Source organism: Pecten maximus, chromosome 15 (assembly GCF_902652985.1).
Source record: "Pecten maximus chromosome 15, xPecMax1.1, whole genome shotgun sequence".
In the NCBI taxonomy this organism is placed as follows: Eukaryota; Metazoa; Mollusca; class Bivalvia; order Pectinida; family Pectinidae; genus Pecten; species Pecten maximus.
The window spans coordinates 30,073,841-30,099,123 of record NC_047029.1 but is presented as its reverse complement, the minus strand read 5'-3'; the positions used below and the strand labels follow the sequence as shown (position 1 = coordinate 30,099,123).

The 25,283-nt window shown below is 37.5% G+C and overlaps 1 protein-coding gene across 1 annotated transcript in view; it reads right to left on the bottom strand.

Moving 5' to 3' along the window:
* Nucleotides 1-5,980: 5,980 nt before the first annotated feature.
* LOC117343116 (melanopsin-like) overlaps nucleotides 5,981-25,283 on the bottom strand; it is a 70,945-nt gene continuing 51,642 nt past the window's right edge. The window contains exons 3-4 of the mRNA XM_033905430.1: nucleotides 17,831-18,035; nucleotides 5,981-6,496 (exon numbers count right to left, since the gene is read on the bottom strand). Coding sequence (XP_033761321.1) covers nucleotides 6,048-6,496; nucleotides 17,831-18,035 — 654 coding nt within the window. The 3' untranslated portion in view covers nucleotides 5,981-6,047. The remainder of the gene's footprint in view (nucleotides 6,497-17,830; nucleotides 18,036-25,283) is intronic.

The following is a 25,283-nucleotide window of genomic DNA, read 5'->3' as shown; positions in this document are numbered from 1 at the left end:
CCAATAGGGGAAATAGAGGTAATTCCTTTAAATCGCTACTAGTTATTAAGTTATGAATGGATTTGAACCCAATTTGGTCAGAAACATCCTTGGGGGAAGGGGAAGAGATATTGCATAAATGGTGACTCTGACCCGAAAGGGGCGGGGCCCAATAGGGGAAATAGGGGTAATTATTTTAAATCGCTACTTATCATAAAGTTATGAATGGATTTGAACCCAATTTAATTAGAAACATCCTTGGGGGAAGAAGAACAGATTTTGCATAAATGGTGACTCTGACCCCCGAGGGGCCAAAGGGGCGGGGCCCAATAGGTGAAATAGAGGTAATTCCTTTGAATCACTACTAGTCATAAAGTGAGGAATGCATGTTCTAAAAGCAATTCTTGAGGTCTTTCAGACCTTAGAGAGTCAGGACTTCATTAATCTTTAAAGCAGTTTGGATTCCCACACTATAACCATATATAGCATTGTTAGAGATTAACAAATAAAACAAATTGAATATGAACATTATTTTGACATTTGGCCTAATCCAACCAGGTGAGCGATGCAGGCCCCATGGGCCTCTTGTTAACTTGTCAATCCTGATCCCCAGGGTCAGGATATTGGACAGTGTCATGCTGGGATAAAGGGCTACAAAGTTTGTTCAAATTAATGACCTTGGCCTACATTCAAGATCACAGATGTCAAATGTGTCATAATACATGTATGTAAATGACTTATTCTCATTATCAAAAAGACCTAGAGTCATATATATGATCTAGAAGCATGCTCGAATGCAGGTCTACCAAAGGTGTAAAGTGAATGACCTGGATGTACTTTCAAGTTCACAGATTTCAAATTTGTTCAAATATTCAAACGACCTCACGACAACCACGCAAGAGTCAGGAAATTGGGATTGTGGCATGATTTGAACAGAATGAGAAGTTTGTTGAGTTGAATGACCTTGACCTACCTTCAATGTCACATTGGTCATGTGTATTAAATTCTCAGTTTAAAAACAAATTGTTAAGGCCCATGGGTCTCTTGTCCATAATATTTCAAAAATGCACAGATTTTGTTTTGTTTTTGAAGATGTACCATAACATTTAACTCTATGAATTTTCATTGGAAAATAATGTTATTCTGTTAAATCACGCTCTTAATTTCTAAAAAGAACAAATATTGCAAAAATGGTGCATTTTGAGGATTTGTAGATCTTGATCACCAATAACTAAATCATTAACAAGAGACTATGCATTACCTATAAGAAAAAGATACAATACACTTTATTTTAATATTTACTGAATTTCAAAACTTCTACAGAGTGTATAGAAACTTATGGATGGCAGTGTATATAAAACGACTCTCGTTCTGTTACTTTATCAATAAGGTACGATCTAATTTTACCTTTATCCATATTTTGTCCTCATATTTAAATACTCTTTGGCTATATTTAAGGTCACGGGTCAAATTGTTACAATTTCCTACGATAATCTCTGGTTATAGAAGCCAAAGAATAATCTTTGACCTTTTGGTACTGGCTATGGAGTGATATGAAGTTTTATCACACCTGTTTTCAAGGTCACAGCGGTTGAATATGTTAAAAACACCAAGAATCTTCCTTTCTCAAGTTCCTGAGGACCCCGAGGTCTCAATATTTTGGCAGTGCTCTAGATGATCTAGTAACCCGATATTTTGGCCAGCAGGTACCCAGAATAGAGTTATTTATAGTTTCCTCATATAAATGACATTTACTTATTTTCAAGGTCATGGGGATCAAGTAGTTAGAACATGCTTTTGTAATCTTTACACGTTCTTCAAGACCCAGGCTACTTCTCTTTGGCCAGTTGATACCTGCTTTGGAGTGCTACAAAGTTTCCTCTTACTAATGACCTTCACCTATATTGAAGGTCACAGGTGTCGGATATACTGAAAACTTCCGAAACCTGATATTTTGCCAGTAGGTAACTAGGATGGAGTGTTATAAAGTTTCCTGTATAAATGACTTTGATTTCAAGGTCACGTGGTTGGAACCTAAAAACTGGGAATTTTATTTTGCCATTAAGCTTAATACTAGCGATTCCGCCCCTTTGGGCCTCTTGTTTTGTTGAAAATAGGAAAAGTATCTTAAATTTCATGTCAGTTTGGTATCTCTATTTCCCTGAAAATCTTTTACAGATCTTGCTGTATAATCTCCTTTTTTTTGTGAATTCATGGAGAATATTATTGTCATGTTCGATTGATGCTGGAGTAAATTGTCACTATTTCTCAGAACGTTATTAACTGATGTTTTCCCTTAAACCCCAGAGGTCTAAGGTTATTAGGCCAGTAGCATGCTGAGTGGAAGGACTACACAAGTCTGATCAAATGAATGACCTTCACCTACTTTCAAGATCAGATTAAGCATCCTAGGATGAAGATAACAGAAGTTTGTCCAAGTGAATGACCTTTACCCACTTCAAGGTCACATATGTAAAGTTTGTTTAAATCATTCAATAACTTCTTACTTGAAGTCATGTTATTTGGTCAGTTGAGTGGCATGCAGTGCTGCTTAATTCTGTTCAATTGAATGACCTTTACCTTGCTACCAAAGGTCGCAGGTGTCGAATCCTGAAACTCATATATTCTACTGAATACTCGTAAGATGAGTTATTATTTGGTGTGCATAAGAAAAAAATCCATCACTTTTGAAAGTCACATGAATTAAGTCTTCTAAAAAGTAATATCTTGTAAGTTTTAGAACAGGTGGGCGATACAGGCTGAATGGGTCCCTTTGTATTGCTTTGATGATGCGTGTTTTCTGATAAAAGCAACATCTTTAGGAACTGAATATGGACGCGTTTGTTCATATTACTCCAGAGAATGGACGCCGATTTGGTGAAAGTCCAAAAACTAGATCTCTCCCGACAGAAATGTATCGTATCGTTTTATGGTTAATAATAAAAAGTGGATATTGGATTGATGCCATACAGGGGTGTAATGATGAGTATTATCAATATTTGAAACGTTTTGTTGTAATTGTTTGGCAGACGAATTGTAACCTGACGATGTTGTCGACAGCCTTGGCAGATATCTAAATGTATCAAACACACCCAGATAGCCCCAGACGTTGAAATACTACCTCAAATAAGCCCACACTGCTAGTTTAAATGTGTTTCCAGAGACAGGCTGATGCAGTTTATGTGGCCGGTGAAGAGGTATTAGAATTGACTTCAGTCATGTACATATGATTTCATTTTAAAATTTCAGTCACAAATAATTTCATATCATTCTTGACATGTGTTTCTGAAACATGACATCGGGACACGTCACTCTTAACTCTAAATTGGCTTGTGAAAATTGGCGTTGTTGGGCAGAGAACAGCTTATATAAATATTTCTCATTCATCATTAAAAAAGCTATTAGCCCCGAGAAAGCTTTTCGTTCCAAATTGATTAAGGAAAACACCGAGTTCCGTCAGAAATATAAAGACTGTAATCAATGTAAATGTTTTGTGCCTTCAGAAAATAACTCATCACAGGCGCCTGTACCCAGTTAGTAGATCTGTAGAAACATAATGGACTAAAAGTATGCAGCCTCCTGTGGTATCCTAGGCACAGTTGATACATATGTAAGTCGTTTGAAAACTATTGGACGATGGCTTATCTAATTTTCAATACGTATCCGGTTGGTCGTGCTCTTCTTACGCATACCTATCAGGGAGGAAATTTTATCACTACATTTTGTACCATGTACTATGTGTTATTATTTTATAAAACGAGTCAGGCACCTGTGCATGTACAGTGTAGTTATGTCGTTGCAAAAATATGCTTACTATGCTAAATTACTGCAAAATTCTAACGATAGTTTAACAGCATATATTCAACAGCAAAACCGGCATTAAAATCCGGATCTCTGTAATTCATAATAGGCATAATTGATATATGGATTAGTGGCTTAATTGGAATATTGGAGTTTAGAATAAAGGCATAATTGCAGAATAGATTACATTATTAGATAAAGTATTTCATACGGGTTTTACGTAGGGACTTACGGGCAATCAAACGACAGTGGACAAAAGTCATGTGTAATGAACAATGTCTATGTACAGTCTTATCTTTCCTTACGTTGTATGTTTGAACTAAATCTTTTGTATATTGTGGCTCTATTCTGACTAGCTCTCAATGTATTTAATTGTTTCGTGAACTTCCTTCTGAGCGCTTCACTTGCAGTTCCTCTCTTCTGGCCTACGTGTTGATCGTCCGTATACTGCTCTTTTTATGATGTTTAGCTTTAAAGTTTGCGACAATGGTCCGGTTAGTACGAAAGGCGGTTGGGATCATTTTCGTAGGAGAAAATGATGAAAATGATAAAAATTATCAAATCTTGCGTTATATCGCTAAACTAACGCATTATAACGCAAAACTAACTCGTTATATCTTGTAACTAGTTATATAAGATGATAAAACGGATTCCGAGTAACAGATTATTTCTATGGTTTGACCCGACTTAACGTACATAAACACTGTCAAATTCGCGAAAGACTGAAAAAAGGCTCTCATAACAGTAGCCTTATTGATTAGAGAAAAGATCAAAAACACAGAAATAAAGTTAATGGATTGAAAAAGCAAGCACAATACTTAGGTATTCCAAAAATGCTTACTGTCCATCCATGGGTGTCCTTTCCCAATGCATGGAAGGAAGCCGATGTGTGGTTTACTTTTATTTGAGAAAGATGATTATCATCTTTTTAAAAATTACAGGCCATATCATTAAGCCGAGTTTCTAAAGGAATGGGAAAGTGTGTTTTAAATATGTTCATAACCATACAAGGGACAATGAGGTGTTTCACAAATACAGTTAAACCTGTCTAATCCGACACCTGACGTTTCCGTCATCCTGTCAAATCCGACACTGTACCGTATTTCCGTGATGCCAAGTGTAGTCAACAACAAATACCTGACTTTTGCGACACCCTGTCTAATCCGACCAAAAGTGTCACTCCCACATGGTGTCGGATTATACAGGTTTCACCGTACCAATCTTTGTTTCTCCCATGTCATTCGTCAGTGCATTAGCTGATCGAACTTTTCATATACCAACTGATTATGCCATTGACAGAAAAGAATATTAACGCATTGTGTTTTTGGCCTTTCATAGTCACTCGACTAAGCTTGGTGTAAAGGATTGTTATTCAAACTCTGGCAGTATGGGATCCAGAGAAACCTATAGTCATGGTTGTCAATGACAGTTCTTCATGGTTAAGTTGGCATAGGGCCTGGGGGGGGGGGGGGGGGGGGGAAGGGAAGGTGACATGTTGTTTTTAGCTGACCTGGTCTATGATACATTTACGGGCCGTGACATGGAAATTTGTACTAAGTGCTTTTGTCCCACGCATACTATTCATGTATTTAACCGGGACGGATACTATTTAAGATATCAATTGCCGTTACTTCTGCATTGCGCCGTCATTATCTTTGCACGACTCATTATGAAACCAAACTGTGGTTTTTGGCCGAGATAAACCTGAAATGGTTAGTCCGAATATGGTCAGGACTGTTGCGAGAATGTGTACCCAGTTTGCATTCATTATTTTCACAATATATATAATTTATAATCATTCAATAGTTCCATTTAAAATTTCATAACTTATTTCACTGCACAGGCGCTTGCATTGAAAATGTGATTTACCCTATTACACAGTACACATACCACTGATATCATTATTTTTTTTAATTCTCATTTTCTATGCAAGCGCCTGTGATTTCACTGTGGTATTCTTGTGCGTGTTTTATCAAAATCATCAATGTGTTCCTTGTATATTTATTTACTGGATCATCTAAATGCTTGATAAAAAGCGGCAAAGTGTTATCTGAGGCACGCAAAGCGTTTGTGTAACTTAGGGTCAACTTTGCACCAAGTGACGTCATTCGGTATTCCCAATTTGGAAGCTGTATCATAATTACATAGTCCTGTTTGTAGATTTAGCAAACACTTACAAAAACGAGATAAAATGCAATCAAAGGGTATATATTAATTTGTTTTATTTCAGAAATAGTAATAATCGATCTCAGATAAGTAGAAGGGAACTACATCGTACTTTCCTCTACAACAGATTCATCGAATTCCATTTCGTCATCATCTTCTTCCTCACTAGATGAGTAAGATCGATCGTCTTGTGAATCACATATAGATGATAATAGCGACGAAGACGATGAATGAGAATCATCATTGGGGTCTGCAGGTCCTCCGAACGCCGACGACGATGCAAAATACGATGAATTTTCCAGTAGTCCCGTTCTTTCGTTGTCTTTTCTGCCTTTGTCTGATCCTATATATTTTAAAAGAGCACTGTTTTCTGCCTTTCGTTCACTGTCTTCCAGATTGTGTGTTGCGACGTCACAGAATGCAGCATTGTTTAGACCGGAAGCGGAAGTACCTGTCGAAGCGGAATGAGGGAGCGGGTCTCGGTAGTTGTTTGTGGACAGCTGAACAGCGTCAGAAGCAGATCTAGGCACGTTTGGGTCCGATGATACAGCTGTAAAAATAGATAACCCAAGCATTTAGTCTAAATGAAAACTAGTATTAAATATATTTGATATTTCTTAAGTCTTCTTTACTGCACTACTTCAAATTGTCCATTATATGCATTAAGGGGTTTCTAAACAGCAAATACAGTCAAAACTGATATTTTACAAGCCTATAAATTCCTACTATGATGCAATTTAACAGAAGTTACATGATGAACTTTTAGTATATATCATGGCAAACCGTGGGACCTGTAGTTGTTAAGATGTTTGTTAAGATGTTTGAGATGTTTGTTAAGATGTTTGTAAATTGTTTAGGTTTGGTCATTTTTGTGACTCAGGTTTATTCCATGCTACATCTTATCACAAAGTAACTCTGTTAAAGAAACTGATATCATCTACAGCAAATCTTTGGTGATTGTAAACAACAACATGCCCTAACAAATGTTTTGGTATATTACATGACTATTTTTGTGTAATTATATATTAATTCGTGTTTGAAATTCAACATTATTTTGCTATACAGATGACCCTTCAAACTAATGACATCTATGCAATGTAACCCAAGCTTCCTTATTGACATTATAAATACAGATGGATGCTTTGGAATGCATCAAAAGCTAGCAATATGCTGACAAATTATCGGTTACAGAAGTTTGAAAACAAAAAATAGCAGACAGTCTCATCCTCGATATGTCCATGTTCCATGGGTTACATTCACCCTCGCCCTCTTCACCCATGGAATACGTCTTGACACTGGTGGGTAACAAGACATATTTGATACTTTTGTGTACATCAAACGAACCCCTAAGTTACCCTACTGTTGAAATACTGTCTTTGAACTCGGTGTCGCCCTTTTGTAATTATCAACAGAAATGTAAACGCCTTGCGATTGGTCAGGTTTGGCCTGACACTAATAAATTATCTAGCCATGTGCCTTCGATTCATGACGTTCACTCTGGAATATCCAGGATGAGAAGTCTTTACTATCTACGGTTGTTGCTACAGGACACGAGATCACTGATAATACAAAGAAAAACCACTTTGAAAAGACACGATATGAGTAATTACTAGATTTAAATACTAGCCAGTGATACACATAGTTCAACCATTTATAAAATGACATAGATGACGTTTTGTGACAGATACTGTAGCCAGCAATTCAGAATGGTTTTATGATGTCAAAATCTCTATAGTGGAAACGAACATTATGTGTGCCTTATATCACATCAAAACGACACTATGTATTGTGTACTTGGCCATACTCTATAATTATATTTTTATCATGATGTGATATAATAGTCAGTTGTTAGGTCGGAATGAAAGCCAATTTATGGCATACAGCTAATGCATTATTGCCAATGATACCGTTTACGTAGGCTTTCGACACAGGGTATTGCTAATCAATAAATATTTCAACCATATTCACGAATACAAAGTAGTTCTGATTCAGATTCGTTAAGAGTTGATATCCGTGTTGTTTGTTAGTTGGCCAGGTTTATTGCCCCGTGACCAGACATTCAGGGACATTTTCAGGCGATTTATCTATGTTGTAGTTTGTAGCCACTTTAACTGAACCACATACGAGGGACATGTCGCATTCTATTCAGGATATCACGAGGTAAATATATTGCCCATGGACGTTACAGGACAGTCCATGATCAAATTTTCCTGAGAAATGCAAAACGCCCCAAGTATAAGGAAGATAATTGGCTTGGTTTGAACAGTTACGGTCATTTAAGGACGACCTCCCCTTGTGTGTAATGCTGGTGTGGCCTATGTGTGTTTTGGGAGGCTGCGTTTTGTTGTTTTTTTGTCTCCCGTGATAGTGTGGAACTGATGTCGCCTTCTCCCGAAGACATCCAGCAGGACCTGCATCCGGTCACATTATACCGACAACATTAACGGGATAACCAGTCGCCCCATTCCAAAAATGCTGAACGCCAAACAGGAGTTTCATGTCTTGGCCAGGCGACAAGACCAAAAGCCTTCCCGACAACGTTCAACTGAAGGCAATAAGTGTGGCAATGTCAAGGGAAACATAAGGGAGCAGTTTTTTTTAAAAAATAATTAACATTTTATCTTTATGGAAATGACTCTACTGTTGAAGATGTAATCTGTAGTTATTATTTTCGAGGATAGAATAAAATCGCGAAAAACTGACATTCGAATTGCACGATCTGTTCATACATAAAACCAAGAAAACGTTATATACTGAAACGAAAAAGAAACGCAACTTCAAATTGTAGGTTTAATAAAATAATACTTGTGAGCATTATGTTTAAATTTCATATGTAATAGTTAATATTGAATATTGATGTAACATCCTTTAAATGTTTAGAGATTTTTAAGAACAGGTCACTTTGCTAGAAGGTCATGATTGGTAGTACCCTACGTGAATCCAAGTTGAAATGGCAGCAGTTTTGAAACCGTGCCCTAATATCGTGTGTGTCCTCCTCGAACAGTTATCACATCTCTAATTCTTTGTTGCATTGAGTTCATCAGGGCATTGACTTTCCGTATTGGAATGTTATTCCATTCTTGGACGAGTGCATTTGCTAACTGAGGGAGGGTATTTGGGGGGTTACGGCGATTTCGAATTCTTCTGTCTAATTCATCCCACAAATGCTCGATTGGGGACAGGTCGGGGCTATATGGAGGCCAATCTATAGGAACAATGTTCTGTGTCGCAAGAAAGTCTCTACAGACTCTTGCAACGTGTGGTCTCGCGTTATCTTGCTGAAAGGTTAGATGATGCTGCCTAACAAACGGCACAACATGGGGCCTAAGGATCTCATCCCGATAGCGTACGGCCGTTAAATTCCCATTGACTATCACCAAAGGCGTCTTCAAACCATGGGAGATTCCCGCCCAAACCATAACTGATCCACCCCCAAATCGGTCGTGTTCCAAAACACAGGCGTCAGCAAAACGTTCGCCTCGACGCCGGTACACACGTTGACGGCCATCTGCTCGAAATAACGTGAATCGAGATTCATCGGTGAAGAGCATAGACCTCCAACGTCTCATAGGAAAACGTCTGGGCATATGTGCCGTTGCCCATTGCATACGACGTGCTCGACGTTGCGGTGTTAGTGGTAAACCAACGTACTGTCGCCTTGCACGCAAATTAGCCTCACGCAGTCTGTTGATCACTGTTTGGGGATGAATTCGACGGTTATGATTACCAATCGTATTCCTTGCCGTTTCAGCGGCCGTTAATCTCCTGTTACGCAGGTGTGCCAACCTAAGAACCCGGTCTTGACGTCGCGACGTTACGCGTGGACGTCCTGATCTCGGCTGGTCATCGACTCTTCCTGTTGCGTTAAGACGTGAAACTAATCGACTAATAGTCGATTTGTGAACTCTGAATTGTCGAGCGACGTGAAGTTGCGTGTTCCCTGCCAGAAGCATCGCTATAGCACGTCCTCTATCAACCTTTGATAACCGTGGCATAATTGTAAAAGGAATTATTGTTTGCAAAAGTATTGGCGATGATGTGGCTCAATGTTAGTGATGAATTGATACTGGTTTGAATGAAAAAAGAACGCATATGTTTGTACAGGCACGGTTTTTGATGTTTTTACCGCGCCGGAAGTGCATAGGTCTCTAGTCACACTTGGGTGATTTTGAAGATTGGTATGGGTGTTAGGCAGGGTGCATGTTTATTTCTGCGATTTTTATACAGATATGTATATTTAATACAAAATTAATCACAATTTTCCATGTTGCGTTTCTTTTTCGTTTCAGTATATTTATCTAGAAATAAACATTTACGAAGTCTAGAAGGTACAGGTAAGGCCTTTGCACTTAGACAAGCCCATATATACACTAAGTGTTATCAGATCAGTCCGTTAACCACTTTCAAAAGACGTCGCGTACGATTTTTTGCGGCATTTGTTCTATGGGCAGGTGGAATCGGTAAAATTTCATAGCACACGTTGGATATTATAGCATCTCATATATATAACCACAGAAAGAGTGTGCCGAGTTACTATACAGCGTCAATCTCTCCCAGAGTGCATTGCGGTTCTCTTCATTACAGGATACCGCAATGCACTCTGGGAGAGATCGATACAGCGTGATGATTTTGATTAAGGTGTTTGGAGTCGGTAGGGTTCTGCCGGTCTGTCAGTGTGGTTTGTCGCGCTGAAATGTGAGATTGTGTTGTATACATGAGCATAAAATATGAGACTGCGTTATAGGAATAAGCTGAATTGAGAAGTTTGCGTTGCGGAATTGAACTCAAATATGAGATTGCGTTGTGGGATTAAGCTGAAATGTAAAATTGAGCTGAGCTCACACGAGAGATTTGCGTTGTAGGGTTGAGTTGAAATGTGAGTTTGAGACGGCTGTAAATGGCTTTGTGTGATATTTACTGGGCTGACTCGTGTTAAAGTGCGAATCGTTGCAGGGTCGTTCCAGAATATGCGTGTCTTTCATAATTTACACAATATCGCCCCTATATGATACACAAATGTCAACAGAAGACAGCTATGTGCCAAATGGCTAGACGATTCGATTTAGTTCAAACCCATGGGTCTACACTGGCTTGTGGTTTGGATGCTACTGATTTTGCAGGAACCAAAGTGCTATACTTGAATTCCACAGCCGTCCTATTTACAAGATTATCTCATCAATTCTACCACTGGGTTTTTGCTATGTCAATGAAAAGCAAAACTCAAATCCAAAAACAAAACCGAACATAAAATATTTACATTGTCGTATTGCAGCATGATGCCGACCTGTCGGAACCACATGTCATGAATTCTAATATGAAGTGCAATGTTTGAGTATTGTCTGTCCAAACCGAAATAATAACTAAGGAGAAAAATGTTCAATATTTAATGCCCATAAACAGGCCGCACTATCTGGCGACGTTAATACAGAAACATGTTGTCTGCTCGTTGCAATTGAAAGTAAGATACTTTTATAATACTCCAGATTAAGTCCTCACTCTCTTCCGGAAAGCATAAAGAAAAAATGTTCGTGTTTTTTTTTTTTTCATTTTAGTGTCAGTGGAAGAAGAAGAGTTCTGCTTTACTATGAAAAGAGTTCGAGTATTAAGACATTTTCTCACAAAATGTGTTCAATAGTATTCCTATGTTTCTCGTTTTGGAAACCCTACATAATCCAGCTGACGTTTACCAGTATAATGTGTAGATATTTTGACATTTATCCTAGGTTGTTAACATTGTGATTACGGCATGCTTCAATGATATTATTTTAGTGCTTTATAATCATACAAAGGACTATTTCATTGGGTTTATTCAAATGTCACCGATCTTTTTCTCAGAGGGTTTCTCGTGTGAGAAATTATATAAAGACTATTTCATTGGATTTATTCCAATGTCACCGATCTTTTTATTAGAGGGTTTCTCGTGAGAGAAATGATATTATTATGGTGCTTTATATTCATACAAACGACTATTTCATTGGTTTAATTCAAATGTCACCGATCTTTTTCTTAGAGGGTTTCTCGTGAGAGAAATGATATTATTATGGTGCTTTATATTCATACAAACGACTATTTCATTGGTTTATTTCAAATGTCACCGATCTTTTTCTTAGAGGGTTTCTCGTGAGAGAAATGATATTATCTTAATGCTTTATAATCATACAAAAGACTATTTCATTGGGTTAATTCAAATGTCACCGATCTTTTTCTTGGTTTTTCGTGAGAGAAATGATATTATTATGGTGCTTTATAATCATACAAAAGACTATTTCATTGGGTTAATTCAAATGTCACCGATCTTTTTCTTGGTTTTTCGTGAGAGAAATGATATTATTATGGTGCTTTATATTCCTACAAACGACTATTTCATTGGTTTAATTCAAATGTCACCGATCGTTTTCTTAGAGGGTTTCTCGTGAGAGAAATGATATTATTATGGTGCTTTATATTCATACAAACGACTATTTCATTGGTTTAATTCAAATGTCACCGATCTTTTTCTTAGAGGGTTTCTCGTGAGAGAAATGATATTATTTCAATGCTTTATAATCATACAAAAGATTATTTCATTGGGTTAATTCAATTGTCACCGATCTTTTTCTTGGTTTTTCGTGAGAGAGAATCTGAGTTGAAATAACAAGAATACTCCGTGATGTTGTAAAGACTAAACGAGTTGTTTGTTATCGTGAGAACGAAACATTTTAATTATACATGAACCGGATATAAGGGTACATTAACACTATCATTAACGCGAATAACCTCTAGTACAGAAAAAACCTCTTCTTTAAAATTGCTCACGGGAATTACAACCTAGCATCCTGGCATTTACGTGAATACTTAAACGTCGTGTGATCTTTCTCGGCTTTGAATTGATTGATTGATATACAAAGCTTAACAGCTCAGCAACATCTAAGGACATTGGACCCAAAAGACGTCCAACAAGTGCGAAACATTATAAAAATGTAAAACATAAATCGCTACATTTTTGTATCTAGATTTTATTAGAAAATATATTCCTTCAGATAATCCAATGTTGCGGAAACATGTACGGTTGGGTCTGAAAGGGCATGAAAATAACATTAATCTAAATACACTTTGCATAAACAAGATTGAAATGTGAATGGCAATCTAAATTGTATCATGCAAGCAACATTTCAAAAGATAAATTTTAGTTCAATATATTGTAAAATCATCCCCTTTTCCAAACAGGTCCATCATTTGAATATAAATTGAATTCGGAATGGGTTTTGTTGAATTGATATTTAAGATTTTTAGAGACATTATTCATCTCAAATCACTTGGATCCGATCCAATCACATACGTTACATTGACGTTTGCTCCTCGAACCACCTAAGGTCAAATTCCACCGATGTCAATCTCTGATAATGGACAACTCGGTATAGATTTCGATACGCCAATATACACACCCACGGTACTTGATAAATGATCGATTTCAATAAAACAGAAAGAATTGATATCTTTTACCAAGTCAAATACATTCCTCTCAGAGCCTTACCGTTCCACAATTATGGGATTTATTCAGCTTAAGATCACTGAGGCGGTGCTCATGATGAGAAGACGCCATCATCCGTCCGGTTTTTGATAATAATTACTATAAATAATAGCGCGAACCGATTATCATAAAACCTATTGATAACAAACACGTGACATGTGATCACGTGCCCGTAATTATCTCGTTTATGGGTTCATATGCTTTTTATTAAGTATAAAATCACTCTCATGGTGGTTACGACGATGAAATACGTCAAATCAAAATTAGGAGATAAATATAATTCTTATTCATATTTTAATGAATGCTTTGTTTCGGTTTGATTAGTATACATTGTATTACGCTTGTAAGATGGTAATGATGCAAGAGTATTTTTGTTTATTTATTTTCATTTTATTTCAGATTACATTTAAAACATCTTATTTGGCTACAGTTGTACTAATATAATTGCTACATATACATGTATATAATTTTGACATAGTCGTATCCATATCGACAGGTTGCTGTACGAGTTTGCATGTGTGTATCGATAACTTCACACATGCATGTATTTTAAGGACGGTTTATATGAACCTACAAAAATATCGTCAGATTGAAAGTATAAGCTTACGTTTGAATCAAATATGTCGCAGGTGAATCGGAAGGATACCCTTCATGGTCAATTCTACTAAACCCCGAATGTGACAGATGCGCAATTTCGTTTTCATCCCAACCGTGCATGAACAAAGGAAATTATGCCATCTCTATCTCACTGAATGTCATATGTTGCGACTAGCAGTGGCGTCCCTCTGCAATAGCAGGGTTGTTTTTACAATGTCTCTTGTTTTGAAGACACCCGGGAGTCTAAGAATAATTTCAGTTTGATTTTGTATTTGTTAAAATTCCATCAACAGTTTTGGTCATTTAAGGATGGCCTCCCCTGTTTGCATAAAGTTGTTTAGTATTACTTAACGCCCTATCAATAGCTATGCCAATTTAAGGACGGCCTCCCCTGTTTGCATAAGTTGTTTAGTATTACTTAACGCCCTATCAATAGCTATGCCAATTTAAGGATGGCCTCCCCTGTTTGCATAAAGTTGTTTAGTATTACTTAACGCCCTATCAATAGCTATGCCAATTTAAGGACGGCCTCCCCTGTGTGGATAAAGTTGTTTAGTATTACTTAACGCCCTATCAATAGCTATGCCAATTTAAGGATGGCCTCCCCTGTTTGCATAAAGTTGTTTAGTATTGCTTAACGCCCTATCAATAGCTATGCCAATTTAAGGACGGCCTCCCCTGTGTGGATAAGGTTGTTTAGTATTGCTTAACGCCCTATCAATAGCTATGCCAATTTAAGGATGGCCTCCCCTGTTTGCATAAAGTTGTTTAGTATTGCTTAACGCCCTATCAATAGCTATGCCAATTTAAGGACGGCCTCCCCTGTGTGGATAAGGTTGTTTAGTATTGCTTAACGCCCTATCAATAGCTATGCCAATTTAAGGATGGCCTCCCCTGTTTGCATAAAGTTGTTTAGTATTGCTTAACGCCCTATCAATAGCTATGCCAATTTAAGGATGGCCTCCCCTGTTTGCATAAAGTTGTTTAGTATTACTTAACGCCCTATCAATAGCTATGCCAATTTAAGGATGGCCTCCCCTGTGTGGATAAAGTTGTTTAGTATTGCTTAACGCCCTATCAATAGCTATGCCAATTTAAGGATGGCCTCCCCTGTGTGGATAAAGTTGTTTAGTATTGCTTAACGCCCTATCAATAGCTATGCCAATTTAAGGATGGCCTCCCCTGTGTGGATAAAGTTGTTTAGTATTGCTTAACGCCCTATCAATAGCTATGCCAATTTAAGGATGGCCTCCCCTGTGTGGATAAAGTTGTTTAGTATTGCTTAACGCCCTATCAATAGCTATGCCAATTTAAGGATGGCCTCCCCTGTGTGGATAAAGTTGTTTAGTATTGCTTAACGCCCTATCAATAGCTATGCCACTTTAAGAACGGCCTCGCCTGTGAGATACATGCGTGTTGTGAGTGTGTTTGTCTCCTTGTGATAGCGCGGAACTGATGCTGACATTGTTGAACTACCTCACTGAAGCAAACGGGCGAAACGGTCACCCAACTATCAAAATACTGCACGTTAAGCAGGGGTTTATCGTCAGTTATACGAATGAAACCAATAGTATCTCATTGATCGGAGGAGAAAACTTCAAGTGGACCCGCCCTGTAGAATCCAGCTTTCCTCGAACATTTTTAAAGGGGTATTAGATTGTAGCTCAATATTTTTAATGAACAAAGTAGATATATGTATATCAAAAGTGTAGAAGATGTCTTTGCTTCAGTTCTATTTTTGATTCACTGTTCAATTGTGCTGGTTGAGATCTTGCCAAATTCTTTATCATAGGTTATGCCGTAGGAATTAATTTTATTTCAGATTCTATACCATCGATTCTGTAGGCAGACATAGCTAGAGTCATATTTCAGATTTGTTGCCATGGATTCTGCAGAATGAACTTTATTCTTTATTTCAGACTCTAAAAGTATTAACAATAAGGCATTTTCTCAACATTTGTTACATTTATGTTTTAACACACGACACTATAAGGTTTAGCTGTTTAGGGCTTGTGATGCTTGAATCACGAGTTACTTTCATTCATTTCCATCGACAGTGCAAAGGTAATGAATTGTAATTATTGATCTCATCTTATTGTCCAGACTTATTCAAGTAAGAATATGTATTCAAAGTAATTCATAGTATTATATCTACATTTTTACTTCGCTCCGCCTCAATGAAATTAGTAAACTCAGATTACTTTATTTCCCGATGATGTTCGGTCGCGTGCTTCTGTTCTGAGAGACGAACCGCTTTTCATTCACTGCTTGCGATGACGACCTGCTTTTTCCGCCTCAGACTTGAATGCACTTTAATTTTGTGAATTGTGTAGCATAGATATACACGTACATAAACATAAGTGAAACAACTGATTTATGTGATAAAACAATTGCCAGTGTAATGATGACAGTTTAGAAATAATATGATCTGACAGGGAACTGGCACTCAGATAGCACCGAGTTCATAACCTACGGTTTGGTAGCAGAGAAGCTGTCTCGAATGCAGGATATCATTTTAGCGGCCATAGAAAACTAAGCCTCAATTTTAACACTGTTATACAACACAAAACTGACTGGTATCAGCATTATGTTATATCGAGTGCATGGACACATTACTATCGTCAGCGTCCATCTTACTTATAGGTCACTAGTTCTGGCCGTCGAATACCGCCCATTATTAAATCTATGTTTCTCTACTGACTTGTATCAGAATTTAAATCACAGTACGACAAGGAAGTCTTATATTTCGAGAACTTCATATAAATCCTGCACTAATCTGCGGCAAAAGTCCACATTGTTGAACATTTTCGAATGATCTTGAGCTCATACATTCACATTCCAAAACCTTATAAAATCGAGTTTTAAGAGGTTTTCGAATATTGTAGTATTTCAGTGTTGTCTCATAGCGCCTGTGTCTCAAATGACCAAACCACACACATACTTTATACTGTTCACACTGCGCATTACATTCGTATTGATAAGACTATGGTTAAGTCTTTATCATAGAGTATTTAAATGTTTGTTGTGAATGAGTATTTTATATTGAAAAAGTCGTTATATGTATGTCAACATCGTAATAATCAAAACGTGTCTGAAACTGTATTTTGTGTCGCCTTGATGACTAGAGTAGCTGACTGACTGCTGTTCCATTTACTGTGCAAACATGAACGATAAGTAGAAAAATGTTACACAGTGACGCAATCACGTCATACCGTTGCGACCGATTATTGCAATGTGACAATGGAGATTTTAAATTAGTAAACGTAGATATAAAGATTGATTGTCAATAATTTTGCTTCCATTGACTGACGAAGGGAAGTGAACCTCCTGTAAATGGTGCATTATCTGCTTCGCAGTTCACTTCATTTGCACGAGGGTCACTTCCCTACATTAGTCCATGGAAGCAACAAAATTGGCAATCAAACTTTAAACAGTATCATAATTATCAGCTTAAACTAATTTTACCGCAAATGGAATTTGAACCAGGCCGGCAGATGATTTAGGAAACTTGGTCAACGAATACATATGAGTTATAAGTATACCTACACGTATTAACAATGTCAATAATCCAGAAAAGTTCCAAACTTCTCTTGGGGTGCTGATGGGAGCATTCGTATTTCTCCAACACATCTAAGTTTATGTACTTACATTTACTAACAAACATGTTTTGTATCAATAAATACTATATTAAACCTGTTCGGGATTTGATTGCTCTGCTCTACACACAATATAAGAGGTGATATATTTTTAAACAAAATTTTCCGAAAATCATCTTACCTTGTATTTGTTGAAATTCGCCTTTTCTACATTTGCAGGTGAGTTTGATAGACTTCAGTATTTTCTTGTAGCCGTGTCGGTAGGATTTGTCGAACAGACCGAAGATTATTGGGTTGAGGAGTCCAGATAGGGATGTGCTGAGGAGAGCATACAGGACGGAAATATCGCTTATCTTCAGCCCAACCTTCCGCAGAGTGATCAGAACCTGAAAGATAATACGACATTAAAGTATGGACATCTATCGGTAGGTAAAGATGATTTAAGATTATGCAAAACTGATCAGACCCTGCAGATAGAACGCAAGAAATGTATCTGCTACCCCTATTGCCTGAACATAACAGGCGACTAAATTCTGGGATATTTTCTTTTCTCTTCTTTCTTAACAACTTTCTTCTTCAATATGTCTCCCTTGACACTCCCTCACTTTTGGTCTTTACTCGAGCGTTCACTCCTGTCAGGTGTGAATCTGTCCCCTGGTCGAGTGTTACCAGAGTCTATAAAATGGCAATTGCGACTAATGCTTAACGCTCAGAATTTGATATGTGGGACGACCGTTATCAGTATGATGTGACAGGGTGGGGTATCCTGCTGGGTGTCTTCGTCAGTATGCCTCAGTGAAGAAGCCCTTTAAATTCAGTTCCGCACTATCACAAGAAGACAATACAACATATCGCAGCCCCTCAAATCACACTCAGATGTTCTAATCGCATGTACCTAGCATACAATCAAATAACTATAGCTGTTGATTGGACTTTAAACAATAGAAAAAAACCTTATATAATTAATTTATTTGAAACGTACTATAAATCGGCTGAAAACGCTCTATCTTGAACCAATTTGTCAGTTGGTCGGTGACCATGTCTTGATGACACTTCATTATTCGACTTATGTATAATTGAACTCGTATCTAGAGATATATTGTTTATGTGTGATATTTGTGAAATTCTTTTTTTTATTTTACCTTTTATTGCTATACGGAATACTTCAACGACATACTCTTTGCCTTTGTAACACCAGGGAATGTTGTAATATCAATCTTGGAGTAAAACATCATGTTCATTAATAGACTCCGCAATCTTGGGAAACATGTCTTCATGATACGCATGCTACCATGTCTAGACTTTTTCTTTATATTCTGATGAGAGGAAGTAACCTCTACTGACATAATCTTGATAATAGATACACGATTGTGAATGGTTTCCTGTTGAATATATCATCTAATATAAGATACAGGAATGTGAATGGTTTCCTGTTGAATAAAATATTCACTAATAGATACAAGACTGTGAATGGTTTCCTTTTGACTATACCATTCACTAATAGATACAGGACTGTGAATTGATTCCTGTTGAATATAACATTCACTAATAGATACAGGACTGTGAATGGTTTCCTGTTGAATATACCATTCACTAATAGATACTGGACTGTGAATGGTTTCCTGTTGAATATACCATTCACTAATAGATACAGGACTGTGAATGGTTTCCTGTTGAATATACCATTCACTAATAGATACAGGACTGTGAATGGTTTCCTGTTGAATATACCATTCACTGATAGATACAGGACTGTGAATGGTTTCCTGTTGAATATATCACTAATAGATACAGGACTGTGAATGGTTTCCTGTTGAATATACCATTCACTAATAGATACAGGATTGTGAATGGTTTCCTGTTGAATATACCATTCACTAATAGATACAGGACTGTGAATGGTTTCCTGTTGAATATACCATTCACTAATAGATACAGGACTGTGAATGGTTTCCTGTTGAATATACCATTCACTAATAGATACAGGACTGTGAATGGTTTTCTGGTGAATACAACATTTAATAGCAAACTACACTTGTATGACAGAATATACCAAAATTTTGTAATTTTCTTACAATATGATATATTAAAAAGGGAAACCATAAAGTTTCTATTTATTTGCTTGTAAAAGAAGAATTATTAGAAAAAAATAATATATGTGTCGAAAAGCTCAGGAATCAGCAGCCTACTCCTTGACGTCATTTAAGCAATGACTAGTGGTTTTAATGTTGTTATTGTCTATATGGCAGCAAGATGTATGGTGGGCAAATGACATGGTTGCTACATTTGCCCACCATACATCTTGGTGCCATATCGATATAACAACATTAAAACCACTGTTCAATACTTATATTTACATTGTCTTACCATTTTCGTCAACTTTGAAAAAAAACTGAACCTACAAAAACAATCCTGCCTTTTTAATGTCACATGACCCACTGGGTGTTATAGCCTGAGGCACTGAGTGTTATAGACGTATGGTGGCAGCTTCCTCTTAGCAATGTGTCTATCGGATAATGCGGAGCAAATGTAAATATACCCCTGTGACGTTGACAACAAGGCAGTGCCGTTCCAATGGTGTTCTGCTGTTACCTGCTAAACTGAGTTTGCAAAACTGTTGTCAAAGGATAGTTGAATAAAAAGTGAGGGTAAAAGAAAAAGTGATACGTTCTTTTATCAAATTGAAAATTTCTTAAAATTATTTATTATTTATTATGATTAAAATTAATTTTATAAAACTGTAATAAAATAATAATAATAAAAAACATTGATTTTTAGGAAAAGGAAATTAGTAAGATGATGAAGAAATACTAAGCCCAACGAAACGTAGACAAACTGCATCACCACATGCTAGAATAGGACATTGCATTTAAAACGTCTTCATAGAATAGACTTTTAATTAAATATTATGCGTCCAGTCTAAAGAATCTGCACGAACGGATGTCGTAATGAAAACCAATGTCAGAAACAAGCATACTGTAAATCGTAATGGCACAATACATCCGACGCCTTTACATCACCAGAGTATCTATTTTCATTTGAGTTATTGTATACAGCTAGAAGGTTCAATGTAGCTTTTTATTTCTTGAAAATTAATTAGTTTCATCGGAAGTATATATATATATACATATATATTCATAAAAAGTGTATGCAATTAATGTGTATATGAAATGCACGTGTCCAAAGACAAAATCAATATTTTTATCAAATATCCAAGGGAAAAGGGAACATGCTGTTTACCAAAACAAAGCACTACCACTGATTGGTAAATATCCAAAATATAATTAATGAGTGTGTCCAACCATTGACATATTGTAACCATACATATTTAGCGGTAATATTACTTTAGCTATTTTCTGCTAAATTCTTATTGCGCTAATTGCACGTTCTTGTTTACAAAGGCACGTGTTGTAAAGGCACCAATTCATAATTACGCTTATCTGTTTAAATTCGGGTTTGCTCTTTAAATTGAGAGCGCCAAGATAAGTACTTAAAATATTATATAGAAACAAACCAAGCTCTCCTGTTGAAAATAAAACAGCGTGCGATCAGGTAAATTGAAGATTTTGTATAAACCTAGATTGAGTACCTATCTACAGAGGGATCTTGGCGCCCACCATTGGAAGATTTTTATAGGTTCCATGTCAGATTGATCTTCTCTCTATTTTCCTCTTCCTCTTACTAATCTGTGCAAATTAAGAAACATCCCTCCAGTACTATTCAAACAAGGGGAACTTGTATATGAAATTTGGGATTTAGCGATAATGGTTGTCTGTCGACCATGTTGTTTTCAGATTGGTACCAAAATGCAATACGACGGACCAAGGGGAACCTACATATGAAATTTGAGAAAGATCCTTACAGTACCTTCTGTAAAATAGCGATAGCAAACTTCAATTGTCAAAATCAAAGATGGCTGCCTGTCAGCAATGTTGTTTTCAGATTGGTTCCAAAATACAATATGCATAACTAGGCACCAAGGGCAACCCATATAAGAAATTTGAGAAATATCCCTTCAGTGCTTTCTCAGACTTAGCGATAACAAGAATTGTTTACGAACGGACGGAGGGACCACGGACCACGGACGCAAGGCGATTTGAACAGCCCACCATCTGATGATGGTGGGCTAAAAATATAGTATTATCTTCTCATAATAACTTAATGCATCATGTGAATCACAGTTTCATATACATACCAATATCATTAAAAACTGCTTAAGAGCGAAGAATTACCGCTAAATCATCGCGATGTCGCGCCAAACCTTCATAAGGAAAGGTGACATATGGTCGTATTTCAATAGCATCCCAAAAAGTGCCAAATCGACCAGACGAATTGACATTCACACATATACTGTGGATACTCACTAACTGTCTGCAATTCTATTGTCAAGTACTATAAAACCTGGTTTTTATCAAAATATATATAACGGAAATATACAACAATCAAATTTGTCTTCTGAACTGCAGGTAGGACATACCAAATCGTATGATTGGACTAAATTTGGGGTTATATATTTTTCTCTTATTTATTAACAACATTCTTCTTCTGAATGTCTCCCTCGGCAATGCCTCACTTTTAACCTTCAGTTGAGTTGGTGTAGGTCGGCTGTTTCGCCCGTTGTCAATATTATGTAAACTGATGAGGTGTCTTCGGCAGTTTGCTTCAGGGAGTTAGCACTATGAAGTCGGCATCAGTTCCGCCCTATCACAAGGAAACAAACACAAACATACCGCAAACTCCCAAAACAAAGAAACATTCACTACACGCATATATCTCGCACACAGGGGACGTCGTCCTTAAATGACCCTAGCTGTTGATAGGACGTTACACACAACAATACAAAACCAATCCAAATAAGGATATATTAAAATATGACTTTAGAAAAGTGCATAGCATAATTGCAACATGCTCATGGGTTTCGAAGCAATATAGATATGTTTTTGATTCCAGTCATTGCTGTGAATTCAGCAGGAGTATATGGTAATTAAGAAGAAGGTTGCCGTTGATAATTACCTGTTTACAAAACTTTTAATATGCTCATTCTTGAATTTGAATTCCCGGTTTTCTTTTTTTTTTCAGTAAAAAAGGCAGATACAGCTATTGAAACGAAACCGTAATTCTAACTCGAAATCGATATAACGAAGGCAAAATACCAAACAAAGATATCGATTTGCATGACGTCATTTGAAAAAGTACAAGGAGAATATGACCATCCGCTATAATTCCACAACGCTATTTTCTGATAAATATGCAAATAAGGATAAAGTATTAAAATCAGTTAAATCACAGAATTAAGACAAACTGACCTAATTAAAAACAGCTCATATTGTTCTGCATCAGGTCCAGCTTTAAATGGTTATGTAAGAGTTCATTGGAATTTCAAGGGGTGACGTGCTAAGGTTATTTATATGTAATTTGAACGAAAAACCAATCAAACTCATAACCTGTGTAGAGGAGACCGTACATAACCCTAGAATAGTCCTCGACACCCGTCCTGATATGACCATGGCTGTTGGTGTCTCCTTAGCACCCGTCCTGATATGACCATGGCTGGTGGTGTCTCCTTGACACCCGTCCTCATATGACCATGACTGTTGGTGTCTCCTTAACACCCGTCCTGATATGACCATGGCTGTTGGTGTCTCCTAAACACCCGTCCTGATATGACCATGGCTGTTGGTGTCTCCTTAACAGCCGTCCTAATATGACTTTGAGTGTTTATTTCTCCTTGACACCCGTCCTGATAGGACCCTGATTGTTGGTGTTTCCTTAATACCCGTCCTGATAGGACACTGACTAATGGTGTCATCATTGGTACCAGTATGTCCCTGACTAATGGAGTCCACATTGGTACCTGTATGACCCTGACTAATGGTGTCCTCATTGGTACCTGTGTGACTCTGACTAATGGTGTCCTCATTGGTACCAGTAAGACCCTGACTAATGGTATCATCATTGGTACCATTGTGACCCTGATTAATGGTATCCTCATTGATACCAATATGTCCCTGACTAATGGTATCCTCATTGGTACCAGTATGTCCCTGTCTAATGGTGTCCTCGTTGGTACCTGTATGACCCTGTCTAATGGTGTCATCATTGGTACCAGTATGTCCCTGACTAATGGTATCCTCATTGGTACCAGTATGTCCCTGACTAATGGTATCCTCATTGGTACCAGTATGTCCCTGACTAATGGTGTCATTATTGGTACCTGTATAACCCTGACTAATGATATCCTCATTGGTACCAGTATGTCCCTGACTAATGGTGTCATCATTGGTACTAGTGTGACCCTGACTAATGGTGTCATCATTGATACCAGTATGACTCTGACTAATGGTGTCCTCATTGGTACCTGTATGGCCCTGACTAATGGTATCCTCATTGGTACCAGTATGACCCTGACTAATGGTGTCATCATTGGTACCAGTATGTCCCTGACTAATGGTATCCTCATTGGTACTAGTGTGACCCTGACTAATGGTGTCCTCATTGGTACCTGTATGATCTTGATTAATGGTATCCTCATTGATACCAGTATGACCCTGACTAATGGTGTCATCATTTGTACCTGTATGACCTTGACTAATGGTGTCATTATTTTTACCTGTATAACCCTGACTAATGGTGTCCTCATTAGTACCAGTATGTCCCTGACTAATGGTGTCCTCATTGGTACCAGTATGTCCCTGACTAATGGTGTCCTCATTAGTACCAGTATGTCCCTGACTCATGGTGTCCTCATTGGTACCAGTATGACCCTGACTAATGGTGTCATCATTGATACCAGTATGACCCTGACTAATGGTGTCATCATTTGTACCTGTATGACCTTGACTAATGGTGTCATTATTTTTACCTGTATAACCCTGACTAATGATGTCATCATTGATACCAGTATGTCCCTGACTAATGGTGTCCTCATTGGTACCAGTATGACTCTGACTAATGGTATCCTCATTAGTACCAGTATGTCCCTGACTAATGGTGTCCTCATTGGTACCAGTATGTCCCTGACTAATGGTATCCTCATTGGTACCAGTATGTCCCTGACTAATGGTGTCCTCATTGGTACCAGTATGTCCCTGACTAATGGTGTCCTCATTGGTACCAGTGTGACTCTGACTAATGGTGTCCTCATTGGTACCAGTATGTCCCTGACTAATGGTGTCCTCATTAGTACCGGTATGTCCCTGACTAATGGTGTCATCATTGGTACCAGTATGACCATGACTAATGGTATCATCATTGGTACCAGTATGTCCCTGACTAATGGTGTCCTCGTTGGTACCAGTAAGACCCTGACTAATGGTGTCATCATTGGTTCCAGTATGTCCCTGACTAATAGTGTCATCATTGGTACCAGTATGATCTTGACTAATGGTGTCATCATTGGTACCAGTATGATCCTGACTAATGGTGTCATCATTGGTACCAGTTGACCCTGACTAATGGTGTCATCATTTGTACCTGTATGACCCTGACTAATGGTGTCATCATTGGTACCAGTAAGACCCTGATTAATGGTGTCATCATTGGTACCAGTATGTCCCTGACTAATGGTGTCATCATTGGTACCATGATGACCCTGACTAATGGTGTCATCATTTGCACCTGTATGACCCTGACTA